Source organism: Vulpes vulpes, chromosome 12, assembly GCF_048418805.1.
Source record: "Vulpes vulpes isolate BD-2025 chromosome 12, VulVul3, whole genome shotgun sequence".
Taxonomy (NCBI): Eukaryota; Metazoa; Chordata; class Mammalia; order Carnivora; family Canidae; genus Vulpes; species Vulpes vulpes.
Window position 1 is genome coordinate 141,089,396 of NC_132791.1, and position 25,055 is coordinate 141,114,450.

A 25,055-nucleotide genomic window follows, 5' to 3' on the forward strand; every position below is an offset into this window, starting at 1 on the left:
GCCAAAGGCAGGCGCCAAACCGCTGCGCCACCCAGGGATCCCTCAAAACATAATTTAAGTAGACCAATTTCATTTTACTATATTTTATTGCCTGTTTATAAAATATAGAAGGCTAGTTTGAAGTTTATTCATAAAATTCAGATGAAATGTGGGGCACATTGGTGCCTTAGTGTGATAAGCATCCGACTCTTGATTCCAGTTTAGGTCACGATCTCAGGGGCCGTGGGATCGACCCCCACATTGGTTTCTGCACTGAGTACGGAGCCTGCTTAAGATTCTCTCTATCCTTCTCCCCCTCCCTACTCCCTCTTCAAAGGAAAAAAAAAAAGTTGAGATGAAATGTGCCCTTTTCACGTGTAATAATGGCATTTAGTATATTCTTATCCTATTATGCTGTTATTCATGTTTATGACATGGAGGGGTTGTGCATAAAACCTTGACTGGGTTTCTTAAACATTTCACAGGATTTTTCTATTTCATGAGTGAAGAATGTAACTAACCCTGAGGTGATGAGTTTTCATGCTAAAGACTGAACTCAGAATTTGAAACTGCCATTTAAGGTTTCCTTTTCCCCTTCAGGCTTAACTTGAAACTGGATTCCTTTGTCTTGGTGAGCCCTGACTAGAGTGAGGGCAGAAGACAGGACTTGGTTCGGGGGACTAAAGAGGTAGCTTGGGAGGGTCCCCATTCTCACTGAATAGGAGTTTTTCTCTTCTGTGGATTTTATACATTTGGCTTCCACGTAAGATGTTTGAGGAAAGAATCTGGTTAAAAAACAAACAGCCGGGATCCCTGGGTGGCACAGCGGTTTAGCACCTGCCTTTGGCCCAGGGCACGAATCTGGAAACCCGGGATCAAATCCCACATCGGGCTCCCGGTGCATGGAGCCTGCTTCTCCCTCTGCCTATGTCTCTGCCTCTCTCTCTCTCTCTGTGACTATCATAAATAAATAAAATTAAAAAAAAAAAAACAAAAAACAAACAAAAAAAACAAACAGCCATTGCTCTTAACTATTACTGTGTGTGTCATGAGTAAGTTTTGAGGAAGTCCTAGTAGTGTCCAGCTGCCCCTCTTGTGGCCAGGAGTCGAGCCTGCTTTGATTCATAAATTTGTATACCAGCAAGGGCTAATCTCTGGTTTTGCTGATTTTTTTTTTTTTTTTTTTTTTTTTTGCCACCTGCATTGGGCTGATAATACCTGACTCTATTTTATTTTTGTGATAATTCAGGTTAAACTTCCTAAAATCACATCACAAAACTAGGATATCATGAAGGATTCCTGGCAAGAGGGAAACACGGACAAATCATATTTGAGTGAAATTGAATATAGGTGTTAAACTCAGGACTCATCATTGCTGAAAATTAAAAAAACACAAACACCACCAGTACTACATGGATGTCTCTTCATGTAGACCAGTGTTGGAAAAAAATTGGATGACCTTGAGCTAAGATCTTTCCTTTTGCCTCTCCATTCCATTTATAGCTTTATTTACTTAAGATGTCTGAGTTGGGAGGAGACCTCAGAGATAGATCATGTAAGCATTTCTTTTTTTTTTTTTCCTTAAGATTTTATTTTTAAGCAATCTCTGCACCCAGTGTGGGGTTCGAACTTAAAATCCTGAGATCGAGTGTTGCATGCTGCATTGACTGAGCCAGCAGGCACCCCAGATCATGTAGACATTTCTGAGGGGTGCAGAGTATAATTACTTGGAAAACATTTATAAAATATTTGTGAACACTCATTGTGAAATACTCTGCAGCAGTAGAAAAAATGAAGAAGCACTATGGCCACATGAGAATGATTGGTATATTGATTGAGAAAGATTAAATAATAAAAGGCTATATAGAACAGTATATATCTACTATGCTACCGTTTGTGTAGCGGGGGAATTGTGTGTGTGTGTGTATGTGTGTGTGTATAGGATATTTCTAAATGATATTTTAGAAACTAGTAATTTTGGTTGCCTTCTGGAAAGACAATGAGTAGAAGCTGGGGAGCCAGGGTGAGAAGCTTTTTTCTTTGTATTCCTTGGGTACTTTTAAAAGCTCTAAAATCATACATATAATACCTTTTTTCAAAAACAAATACCATCCATCACCACCAGGAACATCAGTGCTTTTCCCCTTCTACCTGGAACACATGCAGGTTTATAGGAGGGGAAAGCTGACCAAGTAGTTTTAATGTGCAGCATATTGCATTGCTGCAATAAATACCTTTTGTATGTAAGTACAGGATGTGTGTTTAGAGTATGTGCCAAAATTGCTGGGTTGTAATGAGGATGGTATTTCAGATCAACGTGGAAAGATAGATATATTCAATAAGGGTTTTGTTGGGATAATTTACTATTAACTAGTAAAGAAAATACAACTAGATCCCTGCCTTACCATTTTTTAGAAAAGAAATTTAGGTGATTAAAGAGCTATATATTATATATATATATATATATATATATATATATATATACACACACACACACATAAGGAAATAGAAGAAGGAAAGAGGGGAATGTAGAGAATATATTTTTTAATTTTTAATTTTTATTTTTTTAAAGATTTTATTTATTTATTCATAGACACACAGAGAGAGAGAGGCAGAGATACAGGCAGAGGGAGAAGCAGGCTCCATTCAGGGAGACCGATGTGGAACTTGAACCCAGGTCTCCAGGATCACACCCCAGGCTGTAGGCAGCGCCAAACCACTGTGCCACTGGGGCTGCCCGAGAATATATTTTTTTAATTTGGGGTAGAGAAGGTCTTTAGAAATGTGAAACAAACGATGAATTCTGGAAGAAAATATTTGTGACATAAAGGTAGAAAAGGGATTAAAATTCAGAATACAGAGGGAGATATATTTCAGTTTTAAAACATGTACCAGCAAACGCACAGGCTGATTACCCCTGCCTATCCTCTGGTCTGTACCCCAACCACCCTCTCTCATTCTCCTTAGGCCTCTTTGGTTTACCTTAGGGCTTCTGTGGTTCCTCTCCAAGGATTGCTCTTGTCCCTTCCAGGCTAGCTAACTCTTCTTCTCCTCTTTCAAGCTTTGCCTCAAAAGTCATCTTAGAATATAATTTGATACCTAAACTGGGACAGTTTTGAGAAGGAAATGGAGCATAATTAATAATTGCACTGGGCCAATAGCTGTAAGTTGGGTCTGTTTCAGGAAATCAGGGCATAGGGTCATCCTAGCTGAGATTGGCTTTCTCTGATGACCCCATCAGAAATGTCTCCCTTATCCCTTCTCTCCAGTCCTGTTTTGTCTATAGCACTTCATCATACTATCTCATGATTATTTATTGTCTATGTCATTTCACAATAAGATGGCCTATCTTAGTCACCGTTCTATGCCAGGATGGAGAACCATGCTGGCACATAGTAGTGTACTCCTCAATAGATATTTGTTGAATATATGACATTTCTGCCTTTGGTTTTTAAAATCTTGTGAAGATATGATAGACACACTTGAAAAATTGGATAGAAATGTTATATACATAACATTTATAAGACAAAATGTTCTCACATATGTGGACTTTCTGTGATATACTCTACATAAAATTTCCCATTAGCTAAATCTTTTAAAAAACTATTTTCTAAGCTAATGTATTGGATGTTTAGGACAATTCCTTGAGGAACGTTCTCAGGCATTCATCTTTGGTTATCTCTGTAGTGAATAATCAAATGAATTCCTAGAAGTAGAATTGCTATGATAGAGGATATGTGTATTTTCAAGGCTCATGGTGTATATTGCCATTCTTCTTAAAGATTTTATTTATTTGAGAGAGAGCATGAGCTGGGAGAGGGGGCGGAGTAGAGGGGGATGAGGGGAGAAGCAGACTCCCCGGTGAGCAGGTGAGCAGGGAGCCTGACTCCGGGCTGTATCCTGAGATTATGACCTGAGCTGAAGACAGATGCTCTACCTATTGAGCCCTCACCCAGGTGCGCCCCCCCCCCCAAAAAAACACTCTTTTACAGACTACTGGTGTGTATATAATTTTTTTTTTTTAATTTATTTATGATAGTCACAGAGAGAGAGAGAGAGGCAGAGACATAGGCAGAGGGAGAAGCAGGCTCCATGCACCGGGAGCCCGATGTGGGACTCCATCCCGGGTCTCCAGGATCGCGCCCTGGGCCAAAGGCAGGTGCCAAACCGCTGCGCCACCCAGGGATCCCCTACTGGTGTGTATATAAAATGGGTACAGATTGCTCACTAAAGAAGAATGGCAGCATGAAGCACCCAGGTAGCTCGGTCAGTTAACCATCTGTCTTCTGCTGAGGTCATGACCCCAGAGTCCTGGGATCCAGTCTCACATTGGGCTCTCTGCTTAGTGGGGAGCCTGCCTCTCCCCTCTCTTTCCTACTCATTCTCTCTCTAGCTCTCACTGTCTTTCACTCTCTCTCTCTTTCAAATAAATAAAATCTTTTTTAAAGAATTTTTTTTCTCCAAACCTTCACCATTACTAGGTATTATTTTTAATATTTTGCCAATTTGGGAAAAATGATTTTATTTTTCTGTGACTACTGATGAAATAGATGTCATTAATTTTCTTTCCTTTGTTAATCCCATATTTCTGTCATGCCCTATATTTCTGTTGTCATTTTTTTTTCATATTTATGTGGGGCTTGAACTCACGACTCAGATCAAAAGTTGCATGCTCTGTCAACTGAGCTACCCAAGTGCCCCTATTTCTTCTAGTATGTAGTTTGCTGTTTTGAGGAATCTTTGCTGTACCAAAAAATAAATATACATATATATTTTATAAGTCCAAGATATCAGTCTTACTGTTTATGTTTTTGGAATTGTGCTTAGGATGTCTTCTGTCCTTAGTTTGTAAATGTATTTCTTTTAGGCTTTATGAAAGTACTGTAAATGTTAACCTGTTCTTTTGAAGGATCTCAGGGTATATTGTCACTTTGAGAATATTAAGGTCCTTACTTTATTATTATTATTATTTTTTTAAAAGGTTTTATTTATTTATTTGAAAGAAAGTGTGAAAGAGAGATCCCGAGCAGGGGGAAAGGGCAGAGGCTCCCTGCTGAGCAGGGAGCCTGATGTGGGGCTTGATCCCAGGACCCTGGGATCATGATCTGGGCCGAAGGAAGATGCTTAACCAGCTGAGCCACCCAGGTACCCCAGTTTTTTTTTTTTAAAGGTTTTATTTATTTATTCATGATAGACAGAGAGAGAGAGAGAGGCAGAGACACAGGCAGAGGGAGAAGCAGGCTCCATGCAGGGAGCCCGACGTGGGACTTGATCCCGGGATTCCCGGATGCGCCCTGGGCCAAAGGCAGGCGCCAAACCACTGAGCCACCCAGGGATCCCGGTGCCCCAGTTTTTAAAAAAATTTTATCTTAAGAGTCCAGGAACAAATTAAAGGGAAAAAAAGCAATAGTGATTTCTGTAATGTGAGCTCTCCATAGGAAAATTTAGGCAGAAACCAGACTTATTGGATGTAGTCTCCAATACTGTATCTCAGCAAAAAGGTCTCTTTGCTTTTAAGATAATGTTATTTATCACTAAGAATAAAGAAAAAAATGCTGCTAGTTACACTATAAAATGCCATTGATTGTAGGATACATATTGACTTTAGAGTAATTAAGATATGAACATATGTGGGTATTAGAATCCATGAATGTGGCATATGTTAATAACTTGGACTGCTACACAATCATTTTTTTTTTTTTTTTTAGTCCGCTCCTCCCGCCCCTGTCCCATTTCTCAGAAAGCGCCAGCCCCGCGGACTGAACGGTGGGACAAGTCCAGCGGGGGAAGTAACCAGGCTCATTTTTACTTTTATTTAAACTTAATTTTTTTTTTTTTTTTTTTTTTTTTTGGTAATCTCTATGCCTTAATGTGGGGCTCAAACTCAAAACTCAAAGATCAGGAATCACTTGGTCTTCTGACTGATCCCACCAGCCACCCCTGAGTAATCATTTTTAAACCTCATAGTTGCTTTGTATAGTTTTGTTTGTTTTTGGATTGGTAATTTTTAAAAAATAGGTTTATTAAGATACAATTCACGTATCATGCAATTCATCCATTTAAGGTACACGATTCAGTGGGTTTTAGTATATTTAGAGATATGTGCAAACATCATTACAGTCAGTTTTAGAACATTTTTATCACCTCAAAAAGAAACTCCAATACAATGGAATATTATTATTCACCCCTAAAAAGGTAGATAATTTTGATATATGGTGCCACTTGTACAAACCTTGGGGACATTGTGCTAAGTGAAATTTTCCAATCACAGATGACAGATATTGTTTAATTCCACTTATATGAGGTTTCCTAGCATTGTCTAATTCGTGGAGACAGAAAGTAGAATGGTAGTTGCCAGGGGCAGATGGGAGGGGGAATGAGCAGTTAGTGTGAAATGGATATAGAATTCTAGTTGGGGAAGATGAACAAGTTCTGAAGATGGATGGTGCTGATAGTTGTATGACAATGTGAATATAAATGATGCCCCACAGTTATACCCTTAAAAGTGTAAAGTTTCTGTATACTCTACTGCAGTAAAAACAAAAGAAGCCCCATATACCTTGCCCATTACTTGTTATTCCTCCATCCCCATCCTACCATCCCTAAGCAGCCATTCATCTATTTTCTGTCCTATATCTTGCTTTGCCTATTCTGGGCAAAGCCATTCCTTTCAGATGAAAGGAATCACACAAAGTGTGGACTTTTATGATTGGCTTCTTTTACTTTTGCATAATGTTTTCAGAGTTTGTTTAAGTTGTACTGTGTATCAGTACTTCATTTTTTTTTGGTGGAATAAGTTTCCCTTGTATGGATATACCTGATTTTGGTTATCCATTCATTACACGATGGACATGACTTTTGTTTTTTTTCCAAGTTTGTATAGTTATTTTAGGATTTAACTTGAGCTCTGATTCTAAGAAATAAAAACTTACTCATCTATATTAAGTAAAGGAGGATTTACTGTAAGACTATGTATACAAGGTCAAGGAAAGGAGTATAGCAGCTTCTCATGGGAACTGACCCTGGAGCAAAGACTAAGGAGCCAAGGCGGGTGCTGCTGTGTCTCTGGGGCCTGCAAGGTTTCTTGGCTCCACTTGTCTCTGCAAGTCTACTCTAGCCTGTATCTAGACTGGCATTCTCTACTCCATCTGTAATCTTTCTGGCACATGCTTTGGCTCACCTTGACTCCTACTCTGGCCACTTTGCAACTCAGTTCTCTATAGCTGCCAGTTCTCAATTCCACATTCTTGGAGAGGGATCTAAAGTGGTACATCCCTGTGCACCAGGGGAGTTCACTTGATATAAATATTGCGTCAAAGCCTCAGCTTAACTAGGGGCAGATTCTCCAGGAGTGTGTGCATGGACCTGGGTGTGACTGGCCTCTCTAGGTCACTAATGATTGTCGATCTAAAGGTGACTTAATTCTCTAGGCCAGTGGTCATCAAACTTTTGGGTCTCAAGAATCCTTTAGGGGCCACCTGCATGGCTTAGTCCATTAAAATATCTGCCTTCAGCTCAGGTCATGATCCCGGAGTCTTGGGATGGAGCCCCACGTCAGGGTACCCATTCTCCTTCTGCCCCTCCTCCTGCTCCCCTTCTCTCTCAAATAAATAAATAAATCATAAGAAAATATCCTTTATACCCTTAAAATTATTTAGGACTCCAAAGAGCTTTTGCTTATGTGGGTTAGGTATGTTGATATTTACAATATTAGATACTACAAAGGACATTTTAAAGATACTAATTCATGTAAAAATAATATAAACTATGCTAATATGCTAATATAAATGACATTTTTATAAGTAACTTTTCTGGAATAAAACAAAACCATGAGAAGAGTGGCATTGTTTTACATCTTTGCAAACCTCTTTGATATCTGGCTTACAGATAGCTTTAATCTCAAATCTCCTTTTCCATTCAGTCTTGCAATATATTGTTTTGATTGAAGTTTATGAAGAAGAGCTGATCTCATGCAGATATGTATTTGGAAAAGAGAGGGGGTATTTTAATAGCCTTTTTAGATAATTGTAGTTATTCTTTGATTCCATACCCAAACTAGACAAGTGGCAATTTTTGAAAGATTCATTCTGTGTAGGATCTCAAACCATATCAATGAACTTTTCATATTCTATCACATTAAACATTTATTGGATTGTCTTGTACTTTAAATATTACATTCATGAATGATTTTGTAACATTGTGTATTGGTCATTTGGAAAATATTGGTTTATGGAATTAAACAGATATTTCAAATGTTGACATATTTCATTATGTAATATATCAGAAACTCACACTTGTTAGTATCACCACCAGTCTTGCCAGAAAAGTCTTTAAATATGGGGAAGCTGTCAAGTTCATGCAAGCAGATAAAAGTTTTTCCAAAATCCTAATTTCCACAAATACTGGCAGTTGTTTTCCTTGAAGTAATAAGCTCACTTTGTTCCCCCTTGAGTGCTTTCTCATCCTGAATGTCTTTTTAGGCTGTTATTTTGGGGGCACAATTTTTAAATGAAGATACTATTTCCTCTGCACAAATGCTTACCTTGTAATACTCTTGAATCTTTTTAACAATTGATTTTTTGTTTACAACCCCCAAACTTACAACTGTAGTTTTTTGTTTCTGTAGTATATAACATTTGGTTATCAGACATTTACCCAAAGAAAAAAGGACATTTGTTGAGCATTTGCCATGTGCCAGGTCCCATGCTAAGATTTTATATCCTTCTTTTTACTTTCTATAACTACTGATATTGTTGTTTGTGATATATTAAAGAACCTTTTTGAAGTCTACAAGAAATGACACATTAATGTTTTTCAAACCTCAATAACTTCTATTAAGTAAATACATGAGAGAAAGCTTTTACTGGTAATTGTGGTTTTATTTATGCAGCTATAGTTATAATTTATTAGAAGTACACCTGGTGCTTTAGTTCTTATCATTTCTATTTTTTCCTCATCCTGTTTAGGTGGTTTCCTAGAAACATGATTGTTTGTTGGACTTGATCTCACAGCCTGGTGAGGACTTCTTTACTGATAATGTCAAGTTCAGGTTATCCTCCCAACCAAGGAGCATTCAGCACAGAACAAAGTCGTTATCCTCCCCACTCTGTTCAGTACACCTTTCCCAGCACGCGTCACCAGCAGGTAAGGAACAAATATTATGCAGTTGCACAAGTTGTGTTGGTGTGTGTTTTGCTTTCCTATTTAATACATTTGTTGGTCAGAAACCAAATGTAATTGTTGTATCTATATATTTTAAATGGCAAGAACCGTTCTCAAAGATGGGAGCCAGAGGTTGGGGATTAATTATCTTTGTCTTAGTATGGCTTTGTGCCAGATTTCAGGGGGTGAACATGTCTGGTTTTGTTTGTAGGAGTTTTTGATAGAAAAATACCAATTGTCTAGGGTTTCTAGGTTAAGACTTAGGTTTATTACTCCAGGTTCTGGTTGAGTATTAAGCTGGCCAGTTAACTTGGTCTCTCTTGAGTGATGGCCAGGATAGAGCCTGTGCCTTTTTGAGAGGTTGATGGCAGGCAGATGAAAGAGTTTGTATGCTGATTTACCTTGTGAAAAATAAAATAGGAGATGAAGTTATGATTAGCTCAGAGCGAGCTGAAGACAGGAGTGTAAGAGGTTTGAAGAGAAAAGGGAAGGGATGGATAAAATGGTGATCTTAAAGAAAAAGAAAGCAAATTTTCCAGCAAAATATAGTTCAGTACTACTGAAGACTGCTTTGAGTGTGATCTTGATTATGGAGTGAGAATGGAGACTGTTACCTTGTTCCATGTTAGTTGCATGTTTTTATAGATGGCCTTTTTCAGTTAAAGAAGTTACTTTCTATTGCTAGATCCCGTGTTGAATTTTATAATTGGGTGTTGAATTTTGGTTGTGTTGCCCTCTCTTCATCCATGTTCCTTGTCTGAATACTGATTTCCTAGAGTTTTGTTGCTGTTTCTTTTTTGTTTGTTTGTTTTGTTTTGTTTTATAGACTTTTAGTTTACATATAATAAAATTTTATTATGTGTGTACATTTTGTCAGTTTCATACATCAATAAAACCATCACCAGAATGACGATATAGAGTATTTGTATCACCCCATCCCTTGTACTCCATCTGGGTCAGTCTTCCTTCTCTACTTTCCACAAACCTCAGCTCCCAGGAAACCACTGCTCTGCTTTTTGTCATAACAGATTATATTTGTTTTGAGTTTTATATGAACACTTTTTTGTGGCTTCTTTTGCTTCCCATAATATTTTTGAGATTTATTCATGTTCTGGTACATCTTAGTAATTTCTTTTAATTGTTGGGTATGGATATACCACAATTTATCTAGTTACCTATTCCAGTTTTTGGTTATTCTAAATAAAATTATTTCAAAAACCTGTATCTGTGTGTTTATTTTACCTAGGTTTTATAAAGAAGTATTGCTTTATTTTAACTGTATTATTGGAGAGCATGTGTTTTTAATTTTTGTCAAGTCTAGTTTATTAATTTTTATCTTTATATTTCTTGCGTTTTGTGTCATATTTAAGAAATTTTTGCCAGGGATGCCTGGGTGGCTCAGTGGTTGAGGGTCTGCCTTTGGCTCAGATCGTGATCCCCGGGGTCCTGGGATCAAGTCTTGCATCAGGCTCCCCGGAGGGAGCATGCTTCTCCCTCTCTGCCTGTGTCTCTGCCTCTCTCTCTGTCTCCCTCATGAAATAAATAAAATCTTAAAAAAAAAAGTTTTTATTTTTATTTATTTTATTTTTTATTTTTTTAAATAAATTTATTTTTTATTGATGTTCAATTTGTCAACATACAGAATAACACCCAGTGCTCATCCCGTCAAGTGCCCACCTCAGTGCCCGCCACCCTGTCACCCCCACCCTCCACCCACCTCCCCTTCCACCACCCCCAGCTTGTTTCCCAGAGTTAGGAGTCTTTCATGTTCTGTCTCCCTTTCTGATATTTCCCACTTATTTTTTCTCCTTTCCCCTTTATTCCCTTTCACTATTAAAAAAAAAATTTAAAAAAAATTTTTTTTTTTGCCAAACTCCAGGTCACTAAGACTTTCTCCTACGTTTTCTTCTTTAAGTTTTATAGTTCTAGGTTTTACATTTATGTCTATCACTTACTTTGAATTAAATTTTGTTTATAATGTGAGGTAATAGTTGAGGTTATTGTTTTGCATACGGCTATCCAATTGTTGTAGGAACCATTTGTTAAAAAGATTCTTCTTTCCCTGCTGAATTGTTTTGGCAATTTTTCAACGAAAATCAGTTGACCATATATGTGCAAGTCTATTTCTGTTTTCTTCATATTGTTCTATTGATGTATTTTTTGTATCTTTACCTCACATCTATGTTATTTTCTTTATAAACAGACATGTAGTCTTTTAATAACGCACTTCATATTGTCTTAACATAGCTTTATAGTAAGTTGAAATTCAGTAGTGTGATTCTTTTCTGAATCGTTTTGAATATTCTAGTTTAACATTTCTACATACATTTTAAATCAACTTCTCTGTTTCTACAAAACAACTTGCCTTTTTTTTTTTTTTAAAGATTTATTTTTATTTCAAAGGGGGAGAGGGGAGAGAATCACAAGCAGACTCTCTGCTCAGCACAGAGCCTTTTGCAGGGCTCATTCTCATGACCCTGAGATCACAACCTGAGCCAAAACCAAGAGGCAGATGCTTAACAGACTGCACCACCCAGGTACCCTTTGCTGGGATTTTGATTGGATTTTTATTGAGCCTAGGGATAAATTTGGGAGAGAATTGACATCTTAACAACTTTGATTTTTCTGGTCCATGAACATAGTGTAACTCTCCGTTTATTTTGGTCTTCATTAATTTTTCTCAGTAATGTTTTGTAGTTTTTAGTGCTCAGGTCATTTACATCTTTTGTCAATTTGTTCCTAAATATTTTATATATATTTTAAAAGATTTTATTTGTTAGAAGGGGAGTAAGCAAGAATGGGGGGAGGAGCAGAGGGAGGCAGAAGTAGAGTCCCCATAGAGCTGAGAGCCTCACACAGGGCTCCATCCAGGACCCCGAGATCATGACCTGAGCCAAAGGCAGACACTTAACTGAGTCACCCAGGCACCCCAATTTTCATATTTCTGATGCAATTATAAATGTATTGCTTTTGAAATTTCAGTTTTCAGTTCATTGCTACTATGTCTATTGGTCTTGTATCCTGCAACCTTGTTACTTCTAGTTGCTTTATTATAGATTTCACAAGATTTTTTCTTTTTTAAAAATTTTATTTGAGAGAGAGACAGTGCTTGCTTTGGCGGCACATATACTAAAAATGAGAGAGCGAGAGAGAGAAAAAGCACGAATCGCAGAAGGAGAGAGATAAACAGACTCCCCGCTGAGCAGGGAGCCTAACATGGGGCTCTATCCCAGGACCCCCGGATCATGACCTGAGACAAAGGCATATGCTTAACCAACTAAGCCACCCAGGTGCCCCTCCGCAAGATTTTCTATGTAGGCGGACCTGTAATCTGAGAATAAAGACAGTTTGGCCTGTACCTTTCTAAACTGGATGCCTTTTTTTCTTTCTTCCTAATTGTACTGGCTTTAATTGCTTGTAAAAGTGTTGAAGAGGTAAGAGTAGACACCCTTGACTTGTTTCTGATCTTAAGAGGAAGGTATTTAGTCTTTGACTATTAGGAATGTTGTTAGTAGCTAGTGACTGCATTTATCATAGGAAGCATTGAGTAATGTCTAGAATTGTCAAATCAATATGTTGTACCCCTGAAACTAATCTAACATTGTATGCTGATTAGGCTTCAATGAAAAAAAAGAATTTTGTTAGCTTGGGAAGTGTTCCCATCTCCTGTATTTTCTTAAAGAGTTTGTGTAGGATTAGTATTTTTTCTTCTTAAGAAGTTTGATAGAATTTTTCAGTGAAATCTGAGGGTCTAGAATTTCTTTTGTGTAAAGAATTGAAATTGTGAGTTGCTTCGTTTTGTTTTTTTTTTAATTTTAATTTATTTATGATAGTCACATACAGAGAGAGAGAGAGAGAGAGAGAGGCAGAGACACAGGCAGAGGGAGAAGCAGGCTCCATGCACCCGGGAGCCCAACGTGGTATTCGATCCTGGGTCTCCAGGATCGTGCCCTGGGCCAAAGGCAGGCGTTAAACCGCTGCGCCACCCAGGGATCCCTGCTTCGTTCTTTTTATTTATTTATTCATGAGCGACACACGGAGAGAGGCAGAGACACAGGCAAAGGGAGAAGTAGGCTCCTTGCAGGGAGCTGATGGGGGACTCAGTCCCAGGACCTCAGGATCACAACCTCTGCCAAAGGCAGATGCTCAACCACTGAGCCACCCAGGTGCTGCAAGTTCAGGTTCTTTAATAGTTATATTTGGGTGCTTTTTTTTTTTTTTCTTGAGTCAGTCTGGGTGAGTTTTGTTGTTCAATATGTTAAATTAATAAGTTGTACCTTTTATCTTCTCAATGTCTTTGAGATCTGTTGTGATATCATTCTTCATATTTTATTAGTCTGGCCTAGAGGTTTATCAATTTGATTCTTTTCTGAGAATAACTGGCTTTGGTTTCATCCATTTTCACTATTTTTTTTTCTATTTTATTAATTTCTGCTCCATATTCTTCCTTCTCTAATTGCCCACAGATATAACATTTCTGGAATCTTTCAATGCTCTGTGTGTATTCAAGTTTCCTTTTGATACTATTTTCTTTTTGCTTGAACAGTGTCATTTCTCTTAGTTTAGGTCTTTTATTTATTTATTTATTTATTTATTTATTTATTTTTAGTGTAGGTCTTTTAGCAGTGAACTCTTCAGTTTTTATTTATCTGAAAAAGTTTATTTCAGTTTTAATTTAATTTAATTTGATTTTTTTTTAAATTTTTATTTATTTATGATAGTCACAGAGAGAGAGAGAGAGAGGCAGAGACACAGGCAGAGGGAGAAGCAGGCTCCATGCACCGGGAGCCCGACGTGGGATTCGATCCCGGGTCTCCAGGATCTCGCCCTGGGCCAAAGGCAGGCGCCAAACTGCTGCGCCACCCAGGGATCCCCAGTTTTAATTTTAAAGAATATTTTACTTGATACAGAATTCTAAGCTGATGGTTATTTTCTTTCTGTACTTTAAAAGATACCATTTGTTGTATTCTGGCTTGTATGATTTCTGACCAGAAATCTTTGGTCATTCCTTTTTTTTTTTTAGATTTTATTTATTTATTTACTTAAAGATTTTATTTATTACTGACACACAGAGAGAGAGAGGAAGAGACATAGGCAGAGGGAGAAGCAGGCTCCCCGTAGGGAACCTGATGTGGGACTCGATCCCAGAACCAGGATCATGCCCTGAGCAAAAAGCAGATGCCTAACTGACTGAGCCACCCAGGCATCTGTTTTTGGTTATTATCTTTTTATGTATATATAAGTATCTTTCCCCTTCTTTGGTTACTTTCAAGATTTTTCTCATTATTACTGGTTTTTAGTAATCTAATTATGATGTGCCTTTGTTGGGCTTTTTAAATACATGTGTTACTGTCTTTGGCATTCACTGAACTTCATGCTTCTATGGATTTATAATTTTCATAAATTTGGGCAATTCAGCCATTCTTTCTTCAGATATGGTTTTCTGTCTACTGTCCCCCTAGTTTTTTGTTTTTGTTTTTGAAATGCCAGTTACTCCTATTTTATATTATCCGACAGGTCACTGGACCTCTGTTCATTTTATTTTTTCTATTTTTTTTCTTCTACAGTTTCCAACCTATTGTTAATTTTATCCTGTGAAATTTTCATTACAGACATTGGAGTTTTCTTTTTTTTTTTAATTTTTGTTTTTTTAAAATTTTATTTATTCACGAGAGACATAGAGAGGGAGGCAGAGACATAGGCACAGGGAGAAGCAGGCTCCTTGCAGGAAGCCCAATGTGGGACTCCATCCCCAGACTCCAGGATCACACCCTGAGCCAAAGGCAGACGCTCAACCACTGAGCCACCCAGGCATCCCCGGAGTTTTCATTTTCAGTAGAATATGAACATTGTGAATTTTACACATTTTTGATACTGCCTTTTGTTGTGTTCCTTTAAAGAGAATTGGATTCCTTCTGGTAGGCAGTTAAATTACTTTCGAGGTTTATTTTTAAACTGTCTGAGGGCAAGTCTAGAGTACTCTTTATTCTAAGTCTTATTTGTTCACCACTTCTGAACTTGTCTCTTCTGGGATATTTAGTGATTATTTTATGTATTCATTGAGGTTTCTTCCCTCTGGCGGGAGGAAATTTGATTGAGTTCTGACGCTGTGTAAGCTCTGGGAACTGTTTATTTTAGAGTTCCTCCGAATTATTCTTTCTAAGAACAACCAGTGATGTTTAAGACTGGGCTGTGCTCTCCCCTATGCATTTGCAGATTGGAGTTTAGCCAATAACTTAGGAGAACCCAAATTCACGTTTTGGGAAATCTTTCTCTATCTAATTCCCGCCACTCAGAGTCTCCAGAAATCCTGTCCATATGGCTTTATATCAAACTAGTATGGTTGCTTCTTTAATGAAGAAGATAATGGGCACCATTTGGGTTCCCTTCCCAGGGATGCAATGTGGAGATTGCCTCGAAGCAGAAAGCCTGGAGTACAGTAGGATTTACCCCATTTGTGTGATTTTTTTTTCTCAGAGATCGAGTCCTGTGGAGTCCTGAAGATAGTTGCTATGGTTTGTTTGTTTGTTTGTTTGTTTGTTTTTTAGTTACTATGTTTTGCCCAAATTTTTGGCTGTTTACTTTGAGAATGTAATTTTGGACAGTTATGTACTCCTACCTGGAACCTGAAGGACACTGTTGTTTATTTCACTCCTTACTCTTAATTTGTCTTGTTGGATATATCCTTTAGAAATCCTTTCAGAGAGAGTCTGTGGTTGGTAAATTTTCTGAGTTCTTGAATTCTGAAAAGTTCATAATCCTAAAATTTGAGATGGTTTGGTTGTTGAATTTGTAGGTTCAAAGTTCTTTTTCTCTGAACTTAGAATTGGTTATTTGTCTCTCTTTTTTTTTGTGTGTGTGTGTATTTTTTAAAAAGATTTTATTTATTTATTCATGAGAGGCACAGAGAAAGAGAGAGGCAGAGACACAGGCCAAGGGAGAAGCAGGCTCCATGCAGGGAGCCCGATGTAGGACTCGATCCCAGGACTGCAGGATCAAGTCCTGGGCGGAAGGCAGGCGCCAAACTGCTGAGCCACCCAGGCATCCCTGTCTGTTTCTTTTTTTTTTTTTTTTTTTTTTTAAGATTTTATTTATTCATGAGAGACACAGAGAGAGAGAGAGAGACAGAGACACAGGCAGAGGGGGAAGCAGGCTCCATGCAGGGAGCCTGACGTGGGACTCGGTCCCAGGTCTCCAGGATCAGGCCCTGGGCTAAAGGTGGTGCTAAACCGCTGAACCACCCAGGCTGCTCATGTTTACTTCTATACAGTGTCACTAATGAGACTTTTTATTATGATCTTTGTTACTTTGTAGGAAACCTATTTCCTGTTTCTCATGATACCAAGTTTTCTCTTTATCTTTGCTTATCTGAAATTTTTGATATGTCCATCCAGTGTGATGGATTAATTTTTAAACTACGCCCAACTTTTAGGTCCTTTTAAATCCAAGGACTTTGTCTTTTTTAACTTCTGAGAAATGCTGTTCTGTTATTTCTTAGAATATTGCTTCTCACCTGTAGGTATTGGAGGTTGGAACTTTTAACCTTGGAGGTTTTAACTTTCCTTCTCTAACTTCCCTAGCTTTGTGCCTTGCTGTGTTCCAAGAGAATGCCTCTCTGTTCTGTCTTTGCTTTCATTTGCTCTTCACCTGTTCTGTTCTGTTGTCTAATCTCACTGGTTAATTTTTTAATTTCTTTAACTGCTGTTCAGTCCCTTTTTTGAGGATATCGTTTATACTTTTGTGTCTTTTTTACTTTTAGTCTTTTATCTGTTTCTTTGGATGTAAATTATTTTTGAGTGAGTTGTCGTGCCTTTTTTAAAGTGGCTCTGACTTTAGTGTTTCTTGATTATATTTTCAACTTTCTATTTGATATTTTTTCTTAGACTACGTAAGAATTATGTTTTATCTGCTTACCGTGAGGAGCTCTGGACTTATCTATTCCATGTTTCAGTCTGGATTGCTCAATTTGATCTATTCATGATTTAAAATGCTTTTTGTTGACATATAATTCATATAACATAACACTCACCATCTTAAAGTGTATAATATAATAGTTTTAGTATATTCAGAGTTGGGCATCCATTACCATCTAATTCCAGAACTTTTCTGCCACCCAGAATGAAACTCATACCTTATACTAGTTCATCCCAATCCCCCTTTCCTATCAGTTCCCTGGCAACCACTAATCTGCTTTCTGTCTCTGTTGATTTGTTTCTTATAGACATTTATATAACTGGAATCATAAAACATGTGGCCCTTATGTCTGTTTTTAGTTAGCTTAACATTATGTTTTCCAGGTTCGTCTAGATTGTACTATGTATCAGTACTTCATTCCTCGTTATGATTGAATAGCATTCCAGTGTATAGATACAGCTCGTTTTGTTTATCCATTCTTGAGTCACTGGGCATTTGGATTCTTTCTACATTTTGGCTATTGCGAATGACACTGCTTTGAAAATTTGTGTACTAAGTTTTGTGTGTGGACATATGCTTTAAATACCTTGTGTATATAGGTAGGAGTGGAATTCCTGGGTTGACAGTTCTAGGTATAACCATGATTGTTAGCATTAATCTCTTTTGAAAAGGAGCTTTTTCTCTTTTCAATGAAAAGTTAAAAGTAGCATTACTAGCATTACTCTTAACTAGCAGGTTGAGTTTCTGGACTTCTGTCTCTTCATTTGTAAATATACATGTATTTAAATGGCTTCTGTGGCCTTCCAGCTCACCCATTTTGAACTTAAGGTTGGACTGTTTTTTAGGATTTCTTTTTTTGTTTGTTTGTTTTTTAGGATTTCATGTTGAACACTTGAGTTTGAGATCTTACTGCTTGAATAATATAGATGGGGAGTTACTGTAATGCATGTTATTAGGAGAATGAGTCAAATATAGTCAAATTGAATTCTTTTGAATGATACACAGTTAAAATGTTGATTGTTTTAGGTTGATGGGGAAGAATTAGATCAGTGAAGGATAGAAATCATCATTGCTGTTTCTTTCCATGCTTAGTGGCCCATAACTGCCTCTCTGCATTTATACATGGTTTAATTTCATGATGTTTTTGACTTTTTGGCTAATAAGTAATCTGTGATTCTTTTAATACTAGGAATTTGCAGTCCCTGATTATCGTTCTTCTCATCTTGAAGTCAGCCAGGCATCACAGCTCCTGCAACAGCAGCAGCAACAGCAGCTTCGCAGACGGCCTTCCCTGCTTTCAGAATTTCACCCGGGTTCTGACAGGTAATGGGGTTCTTTTGTGTTTCCATCTAGGATGGAACTTCTCAAGTGTGTGTGTACTTCACAAGTATGCCATTGAATTTAATTTTATAGTTTTATAACCAAGCCATGATGGGTCATTTATCGTTAATAATTTAAGTCTTTTATGTTGGTTGATCTTTTTTTTTTTAAGATTTTATTTATTTATTTATGAGAGACACACAGATTGAGAGAGAGAGGCAGAGACATAGGCAGAGGGAGAAGCAGGCTCCATGCAGGGAGCATGACATGGGACTCGATCCGGGGTCCCCAGGATCACACCCCGGGCTTCAGGAGGCACTAAACCGCTGCGCCACCAGGGCTGCCCTATGTTGGTTGATCTTTTGGAGTACTTATCATAACAGTTAAAAACTCTTAGAACTTGTTTCCCGAGTTCACAGTTCTGCTGTGTAGTAGGAAGTCAGGTAGACATAGGTCCAATCCTGATCAGCTTGTAGCCTTAGTCACGTGTATAAACTGGTGTTCTTAATTTAGGCTGCATGTTAGAACCACCTTGGTTCTTTTTTTTTTTTTTTTTAAAGATTTTATTTATTGGGCATTCATGAATGAGGGAGAGAGAGAGAGAGAGAGAGGGAGGGAGAGGCAGAGACAGAAGCAGGCTCCCTGTGGGGAGCCCAATAGGGCACCTGATCCCAGGACCTCGGATCACGCCCCGAGCCAAAGGCAAATGCTCAACCACTGAGCCACCCAGGCATCCCGAACCACCTAGGTTTTTAAACTTGCCTCAGCCCCATCTCAAATGAATTAAATCAGTTCCTGGGATTGGCCCAGGCGTTCGTGTATGTCTAGAGTTTCCTAGTCATTCTCATTTGCAGTTAGAGTTGCAAATTACTGATTCAGACTCCTTAAACCTTAGTTTTCTCACTTGTGATAATGAGAATAGTAATGGCAATATCCTCAAAGGATAGTATTAGATCAGGTAACATTGGCCCTGTTCGTGGTAGGCATTCATTTTTCCCAGTGTCTTTACTATCTCTGCTCTCTCTTACCCATTCTCTTAATCTGAAGCATTTTGAATTATAATAACTACTTTTATTAAATCTCCTTTTTGGCTTTCTTGTTTTAGCAATTTTATAAAGAACCTGATTTTCTATTTTAAAAATATGTTTACTGTTTAGGTTTGAAAAAGATAAAAAGATTGACATTGTTTGGCTGTGTTTAAAATTATTGTAAACAATAATTTCTTGGTCAAGGTTATGGAGAGAATTCAGATCACTCTCCTCCATAATATCTTGCAAATATACAAAAATAGCTCTTTGAAAAAGGGCTAAAAATTATGCCGTTTAAAGAAGGAAATAGCCACTGCCATAAACTTGGAAAAGTAGCCTTCAAGATAGGATTTAGAAGAATCTTGCATGACTTGGCCTCCTGGTTCCTACTTCTAGTTTCAAAGAAGCAGTGTTAAAGAAAAAGTCTCAGTAAAATGCTAAGATTTCTTTTTTTTTTTTTTTTTTTTTAAGATTTTATTTATTTATTCATGAGAAACAGCGAGAGAGGCAGAGACACAGGCAGAGGGAGAAGCAGGCTCCGTGCAGGGAGCCTGATGTGGGACTCAATCCCAGGACTCCAGGATCACGCCCTGAGCTGAAGGCAGGCTCTAAACTGCTAAGCCACCCAGGGATCCCCAAAATCCCAAGATTTCTTATAAATACTCCCTAATTTGAGAAAAATATACACGGTGAGGGTGTGGTGGTGGTGAATTGTTTGCTTGGCAATCTCTATTGTGCTGTCTTGCAGGAAGGGCAGGCATGGTGAGCTTTTTTCCAAAGTGATAAGCCAAGGCCCTTAGGACTGATTACATGTCTGGCTTGTAGAGTGGGCCAGGATCCTCAACAAAGCCTATCATAGCCCCAGCCAAGTTTTCCTCTCTGCCCCATTCCCCTGTTCCCTCAGGCTGTAGAAAAATATAGAAAGCCAAACCCAGTCCTCTATCTGTAGACAAATGCCCAACAAAAGGAAAACCCACACACACCATTCTACACCAAAGAGAAAGTATGGGTAGGGCTGCACATGGGGGTACTTGAGCAGTAGAGTAACAATGCTGTGAACAGGGCAAATATATTCCTGGAAAAGAAAATTAAAGAAAGCAATATAGAGTGTCAAAAACAAAATGCCCTATGTGTAAGAATATGAAAAATGAAGAATGTGTCCTCTAAGTGTTATGTGCTACAGGAGAACTTAAAATTAATAATAAGGTCTTTAAAAATAGTAGAAGGCAACCCAATTAGATAAAATGAAAGATTGGACATTCCAGTGTTACCAAGCTCACATTTATAAATTCAATACACAGAATAAGTAACAAGGAATGAAACAGGTGTGCCTAAACATTAGATCCTTGTCCTGCGAGAAAGTCCAGAGATAATCGAGTAGATGTGGAAGAAAAGGATAGACATTAAAGCAATTAGCAAGAAGTTGTTAAGGGCACCTGGGCGGCTCAGTTGATTAGGCATCTGCCTTCGGCTCAGCTCATGATGTTAGGGTCCTAGGATCAAGCCCCACATCAAGCTCCTTGTTCCACAGGAAATCGCTTCTCCCTCTGTCTCTCTCTTTCCATTCATGCTGTCTCTTGCTTTCTCTCTCAAATAAATCAAATCTTAAGAAAGAAGTTGGTAAATATGGAGGATAAATTAAAATCATCCAACAATCATAAGAACATGTGTTTCTGAGGTAGAGAACCTGTAAAGGAAAGGAAATAATATAATTTTAAAAGAACACTTTTTTCTTGGTAAAGTGAAAGGAGAACTCTCTACCTTGATAGGACATACCTTGCTCTAGGAAAACTTGCACAGAAAGATCAACATCAAGACAGATCCTGGTTCAGTTATTATTATTATTTTTTTCCTGGTTCAGTTATTAAAGTTCAAAGGTAAGTAAAAGAATCAGGAATTCAGGAAGCAAAAGAAATTCTAGATAGGAAAAAGAGTGGCTTCAAACGACTACAAGGATAGAAGATAGCAGAGCAGTATCTACGAAGTTCTGAGAAAAAGACTTAAGTCCAAGAACAAAAGCAAGAAGCAAGCAGTCTTAGACATGAAAGCACTGATCATCTAAAACTTCTTGAAGAATTTCTAGGTGCTGGAATCCACCTGAAGAATGGAAGCCATGGTAAAAGGACTGTAGTAAGCCACAAATTCCTTTAAGTAAAAAGGCCATCTGAGATACCTAGATGAATTACAACTGAATGTCAATAGCAAATCTTGACAAAGTAAAAATGATATAACTATGGAATCTAGAGGTATAGAAGGTATTGGGAGAATGTTTAAAGATATGCACATGAAGAGTATGCCTGGGGATCCCTGGGTGGCGCAGCGGTTTGGCGCCTGCCTTTGGCCCAGGCGCGATCCTGGAGACCCGGGATCGAATCCCACATCAGGCTCCCGGTGCATGGAGCCTGCTTCTCCCTCCGCCTGTGTCTCTGCCTCTCTCTCTCTCTCTGTGACTATCATAAATAAATAAATAAAAATAATAATAAAAATAAATAAATAAATAAAAAGCTAAACAAAAAAAAAAAGAGTATGCCTGGAGTGATTTGGTACTTCTGACATGGAATTCTTTTTTTTTTTTTTTTTTTTTGACATGGAATTCTTAAGTTAATAAAAAAAATTCCCATCTTAATGCCTTTCATAGTTTTCCTCTTACCCTTTAGTGGGGGAACTAATTTTAGGAACTAATTTCTTATGGTGAAGGAGCATTTACCTGGAGTCCAGCGGTTCTTCCATTTTAAGCTTTATTTCATTTTATTTTTTTTCCTTAATACCTGTATAAAAACAAACCAAATAATCTTCACTTTAAAAAATATTGTATGTGATTCTTTTTGTTACTTTATTTTTGCCTGTATATCCCCCCATATGTATATAAAAATAAAGTGATGACTGGGAATGGAATTCAACTAATTTTGGCATTGTTTCAGTGTGGTGGGATTTGGGGCAATTTGCTACTTCTGTATTCCTGGAATTTTTTGGTTAAGCAAATCTATATCCTTTTATAAACAGTACTTTTGAAATATAAGAGTCATTTCTGGGTCAGTATCATCAATCATGTTTTCTAGATTTCATTGGAAAAATTAGTCCACATAAGTAGAATATTTGGATATTTAGATTAAAAGATGCAGAATAGTTGAGGTAATTTCATATATTATAAAAGATTCACTGAACTTCAGATAATTGGTTTTTCCCTTGAGCAACAAAAGAAGCCGAATCGTGCTTGTATGTATGAAAATTTAGGTGAAATAAATTTTGTTTCAGAGAATAGCCTTCCATAGCTAGGCATAAATAAAATCAGTTGATGTAATTCCTAATGATTTTTGTGGACCACTGTTTTTGAATAGCTATGAACGTTATGACATATTCTCCCTTCATGAGGGTTTTCTTTTCTTCAAAATTAAAATAATATGGTATAGGTATATTACAGTAAAAAACCCATTTAATAACTTTAATTCATTTAAAGATATTTAAAGATAATATTAGGAGGTCATAGAAGTCAGTAAAATATAAGAACTTTTAAGTTTAAAAGTCTACAGAGATTTTTTTTTAGTATGAAAATCTGATGTTTATTTTTTTATACCTCATTTATCGATTCATAGTTGATATTTGAGTTTTCACTTTTTGACTGTTATGAATAATGCTGCTAGGAACATTCATGCACTCATTTTATGTGACTGTGGATTTTCCTTTCTCTTGGGAATATGCCTAGTAGAATTGCTTTATCATATCATGGTTCTCTGTTTGCCATTTGAGAAATGACTACACTGTTTCCAAAGTGGCTGTACCCTTCCACTGGTGTTAGTTTTTAAAAGGCAGAAGTGTTCATTTAAAATGCAGATTTCATGCTTAACTCCTCCAGGACTCCATTATAAAATTGCATTTGTTTTTGAAATTTTAAATGTTCAATTATATATTTACTTATTTATCCATGAGTAGTTGTGTTCTTCTAAAAAGGATGGGCAAGCTGAAATGGGAAATAGCTTGATTTCTTTCTTTTTTTTTTTTTTTAAAAGATTTTATTTCTTTATTAGAAAGCACAAGTAGGGGGGTACAGAGGGAGAGGGAGAAGCAGATTCCCCCCTGAGCGGGGAGCCCCACAGAGGGCTTGATCCCAGGACCCTGAGACCACGACCTGAGCTGAAGGCAGACACTTAACTGACAGAACCACCCAGGTGCCCTAGCCTGATTTCTTGATGGAAAGAGAGCTTTCTGTACTCAGTGTTTGTCTAATTGTCCTGTATCCTGGCCACCTTATGTTCTCCTTTGGCACTGGGTGTGCTCTTCTTTCTGGCTTTGGTAAATCTTGTAGGCTGAGTCACTAGAGGTACAATGTAATACTTGAATTTAAGTTTTGTAGGTTGAGGGGACAACTGAGTACTGAAATCCAGCTTGGGCAGTTTGTCCAGCCCTGTGTACCAGAGTAGTTGCACACACGGTTTTCTTGCAGGCCAGCCGCGGTCCTGATTATCAGTGCTGTATTGAGGTTCTGGGCCGTTAGCCTCATGCTGGATGCTTGTTTCTGATAGATGAGCTCTGGCTGTTTTGTGGGGGATGAATTTGAGGTGGTTAGACTAGAAGCAGAGGGAACATGTGAGAGACCTGAAAGAGAGAGCATGTGGGCATAAGGTAGGGCGGTGAAAAGAGGTTTGAGATGAAACAGGCTGGAGTCTGTTAGGTGAGGCCACCAAGTCCTAGCAGTTGGCAAAGGCGAGAGAGGAGACCTGGATAATTCTTAGGTTTCTAGCTTGGTTCCATTGCCATGACTCTGGGATAAAGATCAAGGGAAGAGCAATAAGGTTAAGACAACTTGAGTTTGGTATGAGTTAAGTTTGAGGTACCTGTGGAAACATCCAAGTGGAGGTGTATCTAACATTCCTCAGGGGAGGATCCAGGTGGGTACATGTGATCCAGAGAGGGTGGAAAATGAGAAGGGCCAGAGTTTAAGATGAGCGCAGAGGGTCCCTGACATCTAAAAGTACCATGAGGTGGAAGTCTCTGAAGGAGAGAGAGAAAGGAAAATGATTTTGAAATAGTGGTCTTCAAACTTGTTACTTGGATATTTCTCAAAAGAATTGTGAAAAGCTGTATTGTACATTTTTAAGTTGACATCTAAAATTTTTCATAGGTCGTAAAAGATGAATATAATTTGTCATATTGAAAGTATTGACATCTGAAAGCAAAACTGCAGCAATACATTTTAAAAATTACGTGATGGAATTGAAATACCATAGTGGTTTGGTACCGTCATCCACTTAAAATGATACTATGGGGATCCCTGGGTGGCGCAGCGGTTTAGCGCCTGCCTTTGGCCCAGGGCGCGATCCTGGAGACCCGGGATCGAATCCCACGTCGGGCTCTCGGTGCATGGAGCCTGCTTCTCCCTCTGCCTATGTCTCTGCCTCTCTCTGTCTCTCTCTGTGTGACTATCATAAATAAATTTAAAAAATTAAAAAAAAAATACTATGCATGAACAAACTTGACTTTAACAGAACTTCTTTTTTTTATTCCTTTTTTCCTTGGAATTCATATGTTCATTCTTTTTCCACAAAATTTATCGTAATGTGATTTGTTTGATTATTTATTTATTGGTCAACCTGTCTTCTATTTAACCACAAAAATATGTAAAAGTATCTGTTTCTAAAAGATGATCTGTGTAAA

The 25,055-nt window shown here is 37.8% G+C and overlaps 1 protein-coding gene across 48 annotated transcripts in view; it reads left to right on the top strand.

Annotated features, from left to right (window-relative positions):
• NCOR1 (nuclear receptor corepressor 1) overlaps positions 1-25,055 on the top strand; it is a 151,702-nt gene that overhangs the window by 11,889 nt on the left and 114,758 nt on the right. For all 48 annotated transcript variants that reach the window (XM_072730425.1, XM_072730437.1, XM_072730429.1 and 45 more), the window contains exons 2-3: positions 8,946-9,123; positions 18,245-18,378. In XM_072730425.1, coding sequence (XP_072586526.1) covers positions 9,016-9,123; positions 18,245-18,378 — 242 coding nt within the window. In that variant the 5' untranslated portion in view covers positions 8,946-9,015. The remainder of the gene's footprint in view (positions 1-8,945; positions 9,124-18,244; positions 18,379-25,055) is intronic.